At 38.1% G+C, this 16,635-nt stretch overlaps 1 protein-coding gene across 6 annotated transcripts in view; it reads left to right on the top strand.

The window, feature by feature from the left end:
- Window positions 1–8,149, top strand: part of TNFSF18 (TNF superfamily member 18) — a 108,952-nt gene extending 100,803 nt beyond the window's left edge. For all 6 annotated transcript variants that reach the window (XM_043924132.1, XM_043924135.1, XM_043924134.1 and 3 more), the window contains 2 exons: window positions 4,137–4,167; window positions 6,529–8,149. In XM_043924132.1, coding sequence (XP_043780067.1) covers window positions 4,137–4,167; window positions 6,529–6,875 — 378 coding nt within the window. In that variant the 3' untranslated portion in view covers window positions 6,876–8,149. The remainder of the gene's footprint in view (window positions 1–4,136; window positions 4,168–6,528) is intronic.
- The last annotated feature ends 8,486 nt before the right edge of the window (window positions 8,150–16,635 follow it).

Below are 16,635 nucleotides of genomic sequence, written 5' to 3'. Positions count from 1 at the left end.
TCAGTGCCTGGGAGAGAAGAGAAGTGCCTTTCTCAGAGGCACACAGCTGCTCTTGCAAAGGGAAGGAAGAGGTCTCATACCCCCAGAGGCATTTAGGACACCTCTTGCCAATGTTGAACTTGATGGATTCCCTGTGTCTGAGCTCTTATTTCTGGGATTCCCTCGCCTAGACAACTTGCAGCTACCCAATGAAAGGTTCTGCCTCTAAATCAACAGCCCAGAGTTTGTTCCAAATTTGGGGAATTTTGAAAAGTTTTCAGGATATTGTCCTGACAGGGTGCCATGGAGGCTTTGTTCCCATGGGAAAAGCCAATGACTGGCTGATGGTACAATATTAGCTCCCATATTCCACTTTCCTGCACTTCTCTTTCCCTATTGGCCACAGATTAGTATTTTTGGAAAAGAAGACCGAATGACTGTGGGTGATGAGTCATTATGAGGTAGCCACTTCCACCTCCTTATAATGCTCCATGACCTTGAAGTTTACGTTGTTTTAGTCTCCACTCTGGTTATTGTATACAAAATCCCACTTTCCAGCCTCTTTAGGCACTAATTCAAAAAGTGTTAGACAGGAAGACTCAGATCTTTTTAGACCAACAGAAATTTCCATGGGAGGATTCTTTTTTTCTTTCTTCCCTTTCTTTCAGAAGACATCTCACTGAAAGAATCAGTTATGAGCCCAAGGAGATGGTTCCCCCCCAACATGAAAATAACTTCACAGAAATTATCTCTTAAGAAACCAAATGTTCACCAGTCCAGGTTCGATTCATGAGACAGGGTGCTCAGGGCTAGTGCACTGGGATGACCCTTAGGGATGGCATGGGGTGGGAGGTGGGAGGGGGGGTTCAGGATGGGAAACACAAGTACACCCATGGCTGATTCATGTCAATGTATGGCAAAAACCACTACAATATTGTCAAGTAATTAGCCTCCAATTAAAATAAATAAATTAATTTAAAAAAATAAAAAATACCTTCACAGCAAAAAAAAACCCACAAAAAAACAACAAACCAAATGTTCAGGAGAGTCCCCTGCTTCAGTGAAACAAAGGATACTTTCAAAAGGGGAAGTTTTGTGTGTACTTAAAAGCAGAGTTGATTCTATTTCCAAATGATGATTTGATTAGAGTTGGTTTGGAGAAATAGTTATTAAGTTTACTTATTAACCCAATTACATAAATCTGAGCTTAAATCAAAATGGGGTTACAAGAGCCAATGATCCTTCTAAGCAAAAATGAATTAACTAAACAGGACTCATATACTGCTTTATAAGTGGATATTTACTCCTTCCAAACATCACCAGGATTAGAAATACAAACTGCTCTGGAGCGGTAGGGGTGAGACTTTTGACTCAGATAGGCTGTTTGGATCTCAGCCTGGCCTTTTTTCAGCTGCGTGACCTTGAGCTAGTTACATAATCCTCCTACTTCTCATTTCCTCTTCTGCAAATGAACATGTTATCTCATACAGTTGTAGTAAGAATTAAGAGACAGTACAATCCTGACCCATAATAGGCATTTAGTAGATAGTAGTGATTCATATTTATATCATTAATGACTTTACAGTGAAGATAAAGACTTAACAAAATGGATATTCCTTGCTTATCTATTCTACTGCCTCAACCAAAGAGTGTGTCTGACTGCCAAATAGAGGATTTTAGTGATTAGACAGATTTTCACTTGTGACAATAATGACATCACAATGGTGGTTTCTGTAGTTCTAAATGGACATTACAGCAGCCCACAATGCAGTATCCAAGATTTCTGTCTCTGGCAATTAAATTGTGTGTGGCCTTAGGTTTCTTCGCACACTCTTTATACATGAGAGTAGACAACACAGATGTTATCAATGGCACATTTTTGGGCATGATTTTATATTTAGATTGTTACTCAATTGCTTCATGTGTTGATATGTGTCTTTCTAGAAAGGTGGTAAACTTCTTAAGAAGCAATGATCATAGATGACATTAGTTTCTCTTGCTTATAATGCTAGTATAATGTATAGGTACATAAAGTTTTGTTTCATTCTTCATTATAATCAACATCATTATCAAAACACTAATACTTAATAAGCAGGACAAGACAGAATATCTGGGCAAAATCCTTTATGAGACTTAACTCATTTAAACCCATAAACAACCTAAATGGACTAGGTACTACTATTTTCCCCATTTTATAAATGCGAAAATTGAAGTTAAGGGAGTTCCTATCACATGGGTTAAACAAAATGATATTTCAGCATGTCTTCTAAGAAACTCTATCAACAAAATGTTATTGACTACAATCCCAATATGTATGCTAACTGCTAAGTCTTATACAGGTTCTAATATTTTGTATATTAAAAAGATACACAATATAAATTTATAAGGATAAACCAAGAAATATGCTTAATGTGATTTATTCACAGTGCAAAACTGTTTTGCTTTTACCAAAATATTGTACTTGTATAATAGGCAATTATATAATATAAACATTTCTAAAACAATTGAAATAGTATTATAGTAATTTGATAAATGTTTCTTTTATTTTCTTAATCTTAGTTTAACACTTTTTAATACAAGAAATTGAAAGTTATAGTCTAAGTTAATTTACCTTGATTTATGGTCTTGACTGTCATAACTGAAAAATCACCTCATGAAGAAATATAGATCAAAATGGAAGACTGCATCTTTGAGTATGCGTACCATGTTATGACACTAAATTTTAAGTCCATCATTCAATAGTGCAAAGTTCCTTTTTAAATAACTTAATAGTCCCTCACTCCATTCATCATTTTTTCCCTTCTTTAGACAACTTAAATTCCATGATTCATAATTAAAATCCTTACCAAGGTGGCCTTTCCTTCTGAGTCTCCTTTGTGGGTTCTTTCTTATTCCCTGACCCCTACACACTGCAATATCCCAATACTCTTTCCTATCTATAATCACTGATTTGATGCTCTTATATAGACTCATATCTTAACTCACCATGCAGAAGCTGAAGACTCCTAAATTAATGTGTTTTTTTTTAAGAACTCCTTAAATTCCATCCTTATAGATCCAATTAACTTCTTGACACTCCTACCTGGGTATCTAATACTCATCACAAACCTGACATGTCCAAAAAATGAACTCATGATTCTTTTCCCCCAATTTACTCCTCTTAAATCTTGCTCATTTCAGTCATTAACAGTGTTATCTTTCTAATTGCTCAGGCCCAGATTTTGGTGTCATCTTTGTCTCGTTTTCTCATCCATGTCCATGTCAGGAACTCCTGTTCACTCAATTTCCAATCACTTACCACTATCTGCACAGCTAGTACCTTGGTCAGAGGCACCATGCTTTCTTGCCTGGATGCTTACACTGATCTCTTACCTTGTCTCACTGCTTTTTCTCTTGCCACTCTTTAGTGTATTCCTAGCATAGCAGCCAGAGAAATCCTATAAAAAAATTGGCATCCTGTTTAAGTTCAAAAGTCTCTTAAGCAGTTTGCTGCAAGGAAACCAATGAACCATGCCTCCCCCCCACCAATGTTTGTGGATATACCTTATCTTACTACTAAGTATCTTAAAGCCTTTAGTATTAAAATATCTGTATTTATAAAATCAACCACACTGATAGCTTCCTGTGGCATGTAATTTGTGTTGCAAGATTTTGAAACAGATCTTCTCAGGGTTATCTCAGTTACTATTGCGATGCATGATTATCACTCTGAAACATTAATATTTCTATAGCTTAATTTTTTATTTAAAATAAATATAAATGAGAATTGTTAGTTTCTTCTCACATGCCAGTGGATCATCTTATGCAGTCACTGGGGTGCAGAGACATATAGAAAATTTCTATAGCCCAAGAGGAGGAGCATCCAAGATCAAATAGTTGTCCTGTAGGTGGAGATTAGGTGGGTAGAAGGAGTTAACTTCTTCCTAGAAGACCCAAGCTGTGTAGTGAAGACCTAGCTGTGTAATGAAAGGTAGAGGAAGGAGCCACTCATCTGTAAAGGAAAGCAGAGAGATCCAAAACAGGGTGGAGGGAGGGATTTTTTATTTTTTTAATGTGGTTAGGGCAGAGAAGTCTGCTTCAGGAATCTGAGCCTCTAAATAATCAAGAAAACTGTGACACTGTCACCATCCTGACCAATTCTTCTTCTTCCCCTACAGACTGCCCAGGGACCCTGTGTAGCGAAGTTTGGTGAGTAATGAGTAACCTGTCTCACAGAGGATGAGATGGTTGGATGGCATCACTGACTCAATGGACATGAGTTTGAGTAAATTCTGGGAGCTGGTGATGGACAGGGAGGCCTCGCGTGCTGCAGTCCATGGGGTTGCATAGAGTCAGATACGACTGAGTGACTGACTGTACTGAACTGTCTTATAGGCCTCCTTTTTACTTTTCTTACTATTTGCTGCAAAAGGCAAGCTCCAGTGCTAAGAAAGGATGCATTCTATTTTAGTTATCCTACAGCTACTGTTTTTAACTGCTAATCATGTATTGTAGTTGTCTAGGAGCTGAGGCTTCACTGTTTTTAATTGTTTTAATAAGCACAAGTTTCAGATTTCTACGACTTTTCCCTGGGACAGACTCAGAGACCTTCTCACATTTCCCATATTGCTAGTGTCCACTAGAGTGAGTGTAGGGTGCAATTTTTGTTTCCAAGTGTAAAGATGAGAAATGAGAGGGGAGTGGTCCCTTCTCTGCTCCTTTTACCTCTCCTCTTAGGTCCTGAGTCACTTTCCTTTATAGTGACCTGGTACTTGCTTAGAAGACACAGTAAAGTTTACAGTTGAGCCTTTGGGTAGTTTTTTAGTATAGATACAAAATTAAAAATGAATACATTTGGGGTTGTTTACTGGTTTAAGATCAAACACCCATTTTCCGCTGAGAGCAGACCACTTCCAGAGTCAACTTTAATTCCTGTTTTACTGCACAGCGCAGCCAGGCTTCCTTGACTTGTGAGGATAGGGAATCTCATTTTACTTGTCTCTGCCTTCTTGATTTGTTGTTTTTCTAGTAAATGGAGTGAAACTCCTCATGTTATGTTTGAAATACCCTCTTGTTGTGGTAAAAGTTGAGAAACTCAAATTTAAAGTTGAGGACCCCCATCACAGATTTAAATATGAAAACCAGTGATACTTCTTCCTGGTGACTTGCCTATTACCTATTACATGGTCAAGCAGGAAGAAAATTACTGGGCTCTGGATTTAGTAGAGAAACAGGGAGACTTTGCTTTCTGCTTTAATGATCTCTCCTTCATTCTCCTTCAAGCCTTATATCAGTTATTTATACATAAAGAAGAATTTAAGTCAATGTGTTATCTCTTTTAGTATATTTTTAATCAAGGTTTCTTTCTAATTATTTGACAAAGGCTTTGCCCCCATTACAAAAATTATAGAACGTTAGAGAACACACCAGATAAGTATTGCACATTCTGGGATTCTGAAATTACATCTTTGTGTAAAAACAATGAACATTAGGAAAATATGTAAATTCCATAAATACCGAAGTCTTGATCCTTTTCACATCCCCCGTGATAGCAATAACCTAGGGATACTTCTATTTAAACAGTCAAATAATTTCCATGTATTAACTCATTAATTTACCAGTAGCTATTTGGTGAGGATTTGGATAATGGTATCTCAAGTGAATCTTGAATGACACATACCCATAAGCTGAAGCGCCATTATTTAGACACAATACACCTAATTCAGCATATACTGGGTAGTAGGAACTCCTTTTGGTGCTGAAGATACAGCTATGGACAAAATAAAGGAGTATTTGATTTCCCTGGTGGCTCAGGCGGTAAAGCATCTGCCTACATTGCAGGAGACCTGGGTTCAATCCCTGGTGGGGAAGATCCTCTGGAGAAGGAAATGGCAACCCACTCCAGTACTCTTGCCTGGAAAATCCCATGGGATGGAGGAACCTGGTAGGCTACAGTCCATGGGGTCACAAAGAGTTGGACATGACTGAGCAACCTCACTTTTCCTTTGTCCTCAAATATGTTATACTCAAGTAGGTATAAGACTGATAATACATGAACAACTTAATTTATAATAGGCTAGATGGTGACAACTTCTATGAAGAAAACTAAAACAAGATAGAGTGACAGGAGAGCACTATTTTAAACAGATTGATAAGCAGGCCTCATTGATAAAGTGATACATAGTATATAGTATTGATACAGAAAAACATGAATATGCATTCCTGGACTGCCAACTCTGGTCATCACCATCCTAGTGTGTCATTCCTTTCTTCTTCTTTTTACTTCACAAATATTGATTGACAAGTGATACAGTGCCACCTAAAACTTAACCCATTTCCCTATTTCAAACTTATTTTCTTAGAGCCCTCCAAGCAAGAGAGAAACTTAGGCAATTTCTTCAAAGATAGGGAGTGGGTTTGGAGAGAACTAGTATAGACCTTTCCTATAAATAGAAAAGAACTATAATCACGAATGATGAAATAATTAAATAACTATGCTTTGCTATTTTTTCTCCCACCCACCCCACTTCCCCCCACCACCCCACCGCCGCCCTTATAAATATCTTGTAGGACCATTACCTTCAAAATGGCAAATGCCCTCTCCTGAGCCTTCTTGTGTGAATAAGACAGCTGACTGGAGGCTGAAGATACTTCAGAATGGTTTATATTTAATTTATGGCCAAGTGGCTCCCAATACAGCCTACAAGGGACGAGCTCCTTTTGAGGTGCAGCTGCGTAAGAATGAAGACCCCATACAAGCTCTAACCAACAACTCTACGATCCAGAATGTAGGAGGGGCTTACGAATTCCACGCTGGAGATGTAATAGACTTGATATTCAATGCTGAGCATCAGATTCTGAAAAATAAGACATACTGGGGGATCTTTCTACTTGCAAATTCCCAATTCATCTCCTAGAGACTTGATTCAGTCTCCTCGTCTTCTTCAGCACTTGCAGAGACATCAGTGCATAGGCTGGACAAGGAAGATTTTCAGTCTCTACAGTTCATCTGAGTATACAAATCAACAGAAACAGAACTCCTTGCATGTGAATTTTCTTTTCTCATGCCTATCTGAATGAGACTCAGAAGAAGGACAAAAGACATTTGGTAACCCTAGATGTTAGATCAGCAAAGACAGTTTTATTAGTTCATGAAATGAATATGGGTGGCTAGAGGACAGAATCTTCTCGAAGTGTCTTTGTCTAACCCTTGAATCTCTGGGTAGAAAAATGAAGTCTTGTCTTGTGTGCAGAAAAGATCCAGGGCAGTAGCCTGCCCTTGTTCTCATATTCTTGGACTGTGGATTGCTTGACTTCATTCTTCCCATATTCCTATCTTCTGAGACCCTCCTAATAAAAAGTAGTCAGACTTGGAGGGTGGCCACTGCTATGCCAGCAATACCCCACTTTACATCTGATGGCATGAGGGGACAGAGATACCTTTGGAGAACTATTGGGACAGAGACACAGGTGGCATTAGAATGGGATGCACTTTATTCGGGAATTTTTCTTAATTTAATCACACTCAGGATGCTTGGTGCTTTATAAAAACAGCTGGTCAAAAGGGTCATTCTGAACCTTTACATAGGGCTTCATGAGAACTTGTTTTTCTATGTGCCTAAACATGGCTGATGGTAAAGAAAGAGCAATCAGTACTAACCATAAGATTTAACTATAGAAATTGATATTACCAGTACTGTATTTTTTCATGTCATGATTCTGTATTTTTAGCTGGCTAGGCAGTTTGCAAAGTACTTTCATATATCACATGGCAACTCTAGAAAGTTAATGGGGCAGATATTTTGGCACAATTTTAACATTGAGAATATGGAGGCAGGTGGACCATAGGTAACTTGCTTCACCCCACAGAATGAATGATTAACAAGGGGCCTTGGGCTTCCCACTGTATCACACTATTTTAGCTTTAGGGTTGGTGTTTCTGCTCTCATGTTGGATGTCTATAAAGTTTAGCAGATTAGATCTTCAAGGGGTATATATTCCCTTGGCAGATAGAGGGAAGCTACACCAGTGCCTTCCTTTCTCAAACACTTCTTTTCCTTTCCTTACCTGGAATCGGGAGCATGGGCTGTTGTTCAGGACTGACTTCAACCAAACTCCCTTCCTCACTTTGTAAATCCTGTCTTGGTCAAATGTATTAAGTTCCAAAAATAATGAATAACATTCAACTCAGTGATGGTCTGCTAAAGTTTTGGACTCTACAAAATTAACTAGCTGCTTACGGGTTCTTGTTGAAAGGTATGTAATATGATTACATGATAACCCAGTTTAAGATATTTATGGATATTTGTAAAAAGCTACAGTATGTTAATAATATCACCATATAAAGCTAATTTAAAAATATTTGTATTGTCTGCTTAGGAGCAAACTAAGCCTGAGGCCAAGGTGCTTCTTAGTATTTTTTTTTTTAATGAAATCTGTTGAGTACTTGTTGGCCCAAAGACTTGGATGCCTGGTTCCTCTTGCATCTGTATATTTTCTCAGGAAATTAAAGTTATATGACATATATTTATGGAAACTTGCTGGTGTTAATCATTGTTGAGTTATAAGCAGTAGTGTGCTGGAGTGGGCCAGCACTAGCTCATAAGAAAGAAGTTGTTCAGTCATGTCCAACTCTTTGTGACCCTATGGACTGTAGCCCACCAGGCTCCTCTGTCCATGGGATTTTCCAGGCAAGAATACTGGAGTGGGCTGCCATTTCCTTCTCCAGGGGATCCTCCTGATCCAGGGATCTGACTCAGATGTCCCGCGTTGCAGGCAGACTCTTTACCATCTGAGCCAGTAGGGAATCCCTGTTCTTAAGAACTGATTGGTATATTTTCAAAACTTGCACATTCTGGCTATGAAATATAGTCATTTTTGAAATTGGCTATGGTGGGACTATTTATACCATGGGAATTGGCAATCAGGGCTTTTCTTTTTGGAAAGGCTATTCAACAGCACACCATTGCTTATAAAACTCTCCTTCTCAATAAAGCCTCTCGGTTCCTGACTTATTCTTGGAACAATCAGGGTAGGCAAGGGATAAAGTGAAATTGTCATACTGCTTAGCAAGAGCCCCACCCATTAGTTATTTCTCAGGGCAAGCAGAGGTCTCCACAGTTGCAACCAAAAGCTGCCAACAGATGACCTTTAAATTTCCCTAGTGTTGTAATTTCAGGCTTGCTTTTCAATGTATACTCTGTTTCCTTGTTTCTTCAAATAGTTGTTTAAATTTTATACCGATAATAAAGTATATGTTGGTAAGTAGACTATAACTGACATATCTGTGGGTTATCAGGCTAGTGTTTGTGGTCTAAAGAATATAAGTATACATCAAAGATATTGTTGCCCATATGAAACACTTATTTTTTTTTAAGTTTTCTACTTGAGATAGTTTGATTTACTGTATTACTTTCAGGTGAACAAGATAGTGACTCAAAATTTTTATAGATTATAGTCCACTGAAAGATATTATATTGGCTAAATCCCCTGTGCTGTACAGTGTATCCTGGTAGCTTATTTATTTTTTACATAGTAATTTGTACTGTTAATCTGGTACTTCTGTCTTGCCCTTCCTTCCCTCTTCTTACTGGTAACCACTAGTTTGTTCTCCATATTTGCAAGTCTATTCCTGTTTATTCATTTGCTTTTTTTAGATTTTATATATAAATGATAACATACAGTATTTGTCTTTCTGACTTATTTCACTAAGGATCATGGTCTATGTTATTTCAAATGGCATTATTTAATTCTTTTTGACATCTGAGTAATATTTCATTTTATATAACCCACAGCTTTATCCATTTATCCATTGATGGACATTTGAGTCACTTCCATGGCTTGGCTGTTGTTAATAATGCTGCTATGAACATTGAAATGATACATGTACTCCAAGTTAGTGTTTTTGATTCTTTGGATGTATACCTAGGAGAGGGATTGCTGGATCATACTATAGTTCTATGTTTAGGTTTTTGAGGAACCCCATACTGTTCACCATAGTGGCTGCACCAATTACATTCCCACCAACAGTGTAGGAAGGTTCTTTTTCTCCACATCCTTGCCAACGTTTGTTATCTGTGGTCTTTCGATGATAGCTATTTTTATCACTCCCTCTTTATAAATTTTATCATAATCTCTCCTCCTGACTCTGACATCATTTACATCCTTGATCTGCCTAAAGTGTCTAAGAGGAGTGGCACACGGAGCTTACCTTCATTCTTTTTATAAATTCTGCATATTTGCAGTGACAATTGTCTCAGTTTGATATTCAAGTACCAATCATATTACCATCCAGTTATACTCTTGTGTGTCTAAAAGGGATCTAGGAGACCTTTAGTAAAACACAGAAGTACAAAAAGGTCCCAAACATCATCACAAAGAGCAATAAAAACTGAATAAAAAGGCACATGATGAGGAAAATCACTGTTCAGAGAAGTTAGACTTAAGAAAACTGTTAGAAATGAACATAAAACATTTTAAAATTTCTTGATAGTCAAGAAAAATTAGAGAAACATGATGGAAATAGTTCAACCTTTTTAGAAAAAACAAACAAAAAACAGTGCTGGGCTCTAAGCAGGCTCTATCTACAGATCTAAAACAAATGCTCAAGATAGTAAAATGCAGACTCCCTTCCATTCATTTTACCTTAATCTGATTTCTGTTAGCAGTTAACAACTATAAGGAGTTCAACACACTTTGGATGAGCTATTACTCTGAAATACAGTAGTATTAGTGAATCCCATTACATTGCTTGGAGAAGCAGGCTTGAGGGTTTATGGGACCTGCTTCAAGGAATTCAGGAAGTATCGGACAATAGAAAAATGAAAATTCAACAAACAGGGCCCGTTAGATTAAACCAGCCTTCTCATTGCTTCAGTTGCACGTGGAAATCTCAGATTTCAGCATCCAGGGTTATTGTTTCTACCCAGCTTTGGTATTGTCCAGGGATATCGGACATGGCTTAGCAACTGAACAACCGCCACCGTGCGCAGGGGGTGGTGGGTGGTGGTGGAACAGAGATGTTGTTCACACGGGGCCTCAACACAGAGTCGGACTGTGGTGTACTGGTGAGTTTGTGTCTTAGAATGGAAATCTTCCCTACCTGCTTTTGGACTGTCCCTCTTATCCAATGGGCTGGTCTCTGAGAGGAATCCAGTGACTAGAGTCCATGGTCCGCCATGGTGCCTGGGCCATAGTTCTTACTGTCTGCTGAATGAACAAATGAATCACAAATTTGAATGTTGGTGTGAATTTAGCATTATCGTGTGTACTTTGGATGACAGACTCCAGTGGGCAAAGCCTTTAGGTTCCCTTTATTTACTGTCTCCCATTTCATCACCTACTATTCTTAAATGCTGTCCTTCGCTATCAACCTGTTCTTAGGAACATTGTTAAAGTAATTAAGGAAAAGAAAAGAACCTTGTTAATTAACTTGCACTAAGGGTAAAGGGTCAATAAGCTACCTGTCTTACATCACCAGAACTGAAAAAACTCCTATTTGGTTTAATGATTGCTGGGCAGATGCACCAAGAGCAGCTATCTTTACAATACTAAGACAAAACAATTTGTTCAGTGAGCAGTAGCAGAATTTTTCAAAGTGAGGTCTATAAACTTTACATCAGATTTATCCAGTAAGCTTAAAAAAATCCCTTGTCCCCATTCATATTCCACTGAATAAGTGTTTCTAGGAATGAGCCCTAGGAATCAAATTTTTAACTAGCTTTGATCCGTAGGTTTTTCTTATGTACATTATCATTTAAGAACCACTGCTTTATGACATACAACTTTGCATCTCAGCTGAATGTTTCTCCAAATATTTAAAGACAGTCAAAGCTTCTAAACAAATACAATTTAAAAAGTAAAACCAAAAAAAAAAACCCTAAGTTTGTTGTCCATGAGGCTTACCATAATCCATGTCTCATCACAAAATCACCTGAACTTCTATCCTCTGAATCTGAGAAAAGGTCAAGATCGTCACTTTTTATAACCTAGTGACAACTTTGCTAATTGAATGCTGGCAATCTATAGATATGAGCTTTGCCACAATCAATATTATTATCTACCTGTATGCTGTCAGCCTTCAAATATTTATCTCTAGCACAAGTTGTTCTCCTTTATTTCAGACTTGTAAATTCACTTGTCTACTTGACAGTTTCACATTGTGGGTATAATATCTCAAATTCAAGTTTACCAAAATGAATCTTTACCTTCAAAAAGAATCTTTACTTTCAAAGAGAATCTGACTTCTTTTCTGCTATGGCGCTTGTCTGTGGACCAAGATTATTTCACTAGCTTCACATATGTTTTTCAAAATCCCAGTTTTGCCATTTACCGATTACTTGGATCTTGGACAAATTACTGTCCTTTCTGAGACTCAGTTTCTTGTTTGTTTACTGTCATTTATCCAATGTATCATATATAGTTGGAGTTTAATATTTGCTGAATCAAAAATAAATTTACGTTTACAATATTAGTTAATATATGAAATGTTCGTGATACATAGTGATACTAGAAGGGTGGCTGCCATTGATTTTAAAAGCTAGATTTATTCCTAAAATTTTAACCTGTTTATCTAACATCTATCTTATTCTCTTTCCTCTCCTTTTTATCTCCCTAAGATAAAAGCATTTTATTCATTCCGTGCTATATCTCCAGCACCTAGCACCTAAAACTGTTCTTGGAACATTAAAAGAGCTCAACAGATATTGAAATGAATGAACAAAAAAGATGGTACATAGCTCTTGGTTAGAATGATTAGCAAGATAAAAGATACATATGTTGCAAACAACCTCTCAAAATAGACTAATATCCATTCTTCTCCATTTTTAAAAACTTAAGTAAAATAAGCCATGCAAAATTCTAAGTACATATATAACAAGTGCTCCATGAATGTTGGCTACTATCACATATCACTATCATGAAAGTCATTTCATTATCCTATTTCCCTAAGAAACAATATCCTAGAGCACACTGGCTTCCTTTACCATCATAATGCTTTCACCACATTTTTTTTTTTTTGTATTTGTTTCTCTTTTATTTTTTTCCATTTATTTTTATTAGTTGGAGGCTAATTAGTTTACAATATTGTAGTGGTTTTTGTCATACATTGACATGAATCAGCCATGGATTTACATGTATTCCCCATCCCGATCCCCCTTCCCACCTCCCTCTCCACCTGATCCCTCTGGGTCTTCCCAGTGCACCAGGCCCGAGCACTTGTCTCATGCATCCAACCTGGGCTGGTGATCTGTTTCACTCTTGATAATATACATGTTTCGATGCTGTTCTCTCGAAACATCCCACCCTCGCCTTCTCCCACAGAGTCCAAAAGTCTGTTCTGTACATCTGTGTCTCTTTTTCTGTTTTGCATATAGGGTTATCATTACCATCTTTCTAAATTCCATATATATGCGTTAGTATGCTTTATTGGTCTTTATCTTTCTGGCTTACTTCACTCTGTATAATGGGCTCCAGTTTCATCCATCTCATTAGAACTGATTCAAATGAATTCTTTTTAATGGCTGACTAATATTCCATGGTGTATATGTACCACAGCTTCCTTATCCATTCATCTGCTGATGGACATCTAGGTTGCTTCCATGTCCTGGCTATTATAAACAGTGCTGCAATTAACATTGGGGTGCACGTGTCTCTTTCAGATCTGGTTTCCTCGGTGTGTATGCCCAGCAGTGGTATTGCTGGGTCATATGGCAGGTCTATTTCCAGTTTTTTTAAGAAATCTCTACACTGTTCTCCATAGTGGTTGTACTAGTTTGCATTCCCACCAACAGTGTAAGAGGGTTCCCTTTTCTCCACACCCTCTCCAGCATTTATTGCTTGTAGACTTTTGGATAACAACGATCCTGACTGGTGTGTAATGGTACCTCATTGTGTTCACCACATTCTTAAAGGTAAGCTTGTGCTTTGGCTTTTATTAAATATATGTATTAGAAAAAGTAATTTATATCTTCTCCAAAAACGACTCTTCAGTTCAGCCGTTCAGTCGTGTCTGACTCTTTGCGACCCCATGAACTGCAGCATGCCAGGCCTCCCTGTCCATCCCAAGACCTGGGGTTTACTCAAACTCATGTCCGTTCAGTTGGCATTGCAATCCAACCATCTCATCCTCTGTTGTCCCCTTCTCCTCCCACCTTAAATCTTTCTCAGTATCAGGGTCTTTTTAAATGAGTCAGTTTGCATCATGTGGCAAAAGTATTGGAGTTGCAACTTCAACATCAGACCTTCCAATGAATCTTCAGGACTGATTTCCTTTAAGAAATACTGGTTGGAATTCCTTGCAGTCCAAGGGACTTTCAAGAGTCTTCTCCAACACCACAGATTTCAAAAGCATCAATTCTTTGGCACTCAGCTTTCTTTATAGTCCAACTCTCACATCCATACATGACTACTGGAAAAACCATAGCTTTGATTAAACGGACCTTTGTTGGCAAAGTAATGTCTCTGCTTTTTAATATGCTGTCTAGGTTGGTCATAACTTTTCTTCCAAGGAGTAAGTGTCTTTTAATTTCATGGCTGCAGTCACCATCTGCAGTGACTTTGGAGCCCCACCCTCCCAAAAAAAAGTCTGCAACTGTTTCCCCATCTATTTGCCATGAAGTGATGGAACTGGATGCCATGATCTTAGTTTTCTGAATATTGGGTTTTAAGCCAACTTTTTCACTCTCCTCTTTCACTTTTATCAAGAGGCTCTTTAGTTCTTCTTCACTTTCTGCCATAAGTGTGGTGTCATCTGCCTATCACAGGTTATTGATATTTCTCCCGGCGATCTTGATTCCAGCTTGTGCTTCTTCCAGCCCAGTGTTTCTCATGATGTACTCTGCATATAAGTTAAATAAGCAGGGTGACAATATACAGCCTTGATGTGCTCCTTTTCCTATTTGGAACCAGTCTGTTGTTCCATGTCCAGTTCTAACTGTTGCTTCCTGACCTGCATATAGGTTTCTCAGGAGGCAGGTAAGGTGGTCTGGTATTCCCATCTCTTTCAGAATTTTCCACAGTTTGTTGTGATCCACACAGTCACAGGATTTTGCATAGTCAATAAAGCAGAAGTAGGTGTTTTTCTGAAACTCTCTTGCTTTTTTGATGATCCACCGGATGGTGGCAATTTGACTTCTGTTTCCTCTGTCTTTTCTAAATCCAGTTTGAACATCTGGAAGTCCATGGTTCATATACTGTTGAAGCCTGGCTTGGAGAATTTTGAGCATTACTTTTCTAGTGTGTGAGATGAGTGCAGTTGTGCAGTAGTTTGAGCATTCTTTGGCATTGCCTTTCTTTGGGATTGGAATGAAAACTGACCTTTTCCAGTCCTGTGCCACTGCTGCGTTTTCCAGATTTGCTGGCATATCGAGTGCAGCACTTTCACAGCAGCATCTTTTAGGATTTGAAATAGTTCAACTGGAATTCATCATTTCACTAACTTTTTTTGTAGTGATGCTTCCTAAGGCCCACTTGACTCTGCATTTCAGGATATCTGGCTCTAGATGAGTGATCACACCATCGTGGTTACCTGGGCCATGAAGATCTTTTTTGTATGGTTCTTCTGTGTATTCTTGCCATCTCTTCTTAATATCTTCTGCTTCTGTTAGGTCCATACCATTTCTGTCCTTTATTGTGCTCATCTTTGCATGAAATGTTCCCTTGGTATCTCTAATTTTCTTGAAGAGATCTCTAGTCTTTCCCATTCTATTGTTTTCCTCTATTTCTTTGCATTGATCACTGAGGAAGGCTTTCTTATCTCTCCTTGCTATTCTTTGGAACTTTGCATTCAAATGGGTATATCTTTCCTTTTCTCCTTTGCCTTTTGCTTCTCTTCTTTTCTCTGCTATTTGTAAGGCCTCCTCAGACAAACATTTGCCTCTTTGCATTTCTTTTCTTGGAGATGGTCTTTATCACTGCCTCCTGTATAATGTCATGAACCTCTGTCCATAGTTCATCAGGCACTCTATCAGATCTAATCCCTTGAATCTATTTGTCACTGCCACTGTATAATTGTAAGGGATTTGATTTTGTTCCTACCTGAATGGCCTAGTGATTTCCCCTATTTCCATCAATTTAAGTCTGAATTTTGCAATAAGGAGTTCATGATCTGAGCCATAGTCAGCTCCTGGTCTTGTTTTTGCTGACTGTATAGAGCTTCTCCATCTTTGGCTGCAAAAAATATCAATCTGATTTTGCTGTTGACCATATGGTGAAGTCCATGTGTAGAGTCTTCTCTTGTGTTGTTGGAAGAGGGTGTTTGCTATGACCAGTGCATTCTCTTGACAAAACTCCATTAGCCTTTGCCCTGCTTCATTCTGTACTTCAAGGCCAAACTTGCCTGTTACTCAGGTATCTCTTGACTTCCTACTTTTGCATTCCAGTCCCCTATAATGAAAAGGACACTTTTTTTGTGTGTATTAGTTCTAGAAGGTCTTGTAGGTCTTCATAGAACCATTCAACTTCAGCTTCTCCAGCATTACTGGTCAGATTGTAGACTTGGATTTCTGTGATATTGAATGGTTTGCCTTGAAAATGAACAGAGATCATTTTGTCATTTTTGAGATTGCATCCAAGTACTGCATTTTGGACTCTTTTGTTGACTATCATGGCTAGTCCATTTCCTAAGGGATTCTTGCCCATAGTAGTATATATAATAGTCATCTGTGTTAAATTCACCCA

The sequence above is a fragment of the Cervus elaphus genome, chromosome 14 (assembly GCF_910594005.1).
Source record: "Cervus elaphus chromosome 14, mCerEla1.1, whole genome shotgun sequence".
Lineage (NCBI taxonomy): Eukaryota > Metazoa > Chordata > Mammalia > Artiodactyla > Cervidae > Cervus > Cervus elaphus.
Note: the sequence above shows the minus strand (reverse complement) of the source record. Positions and strands in the feature narration are given on the sequence as shown.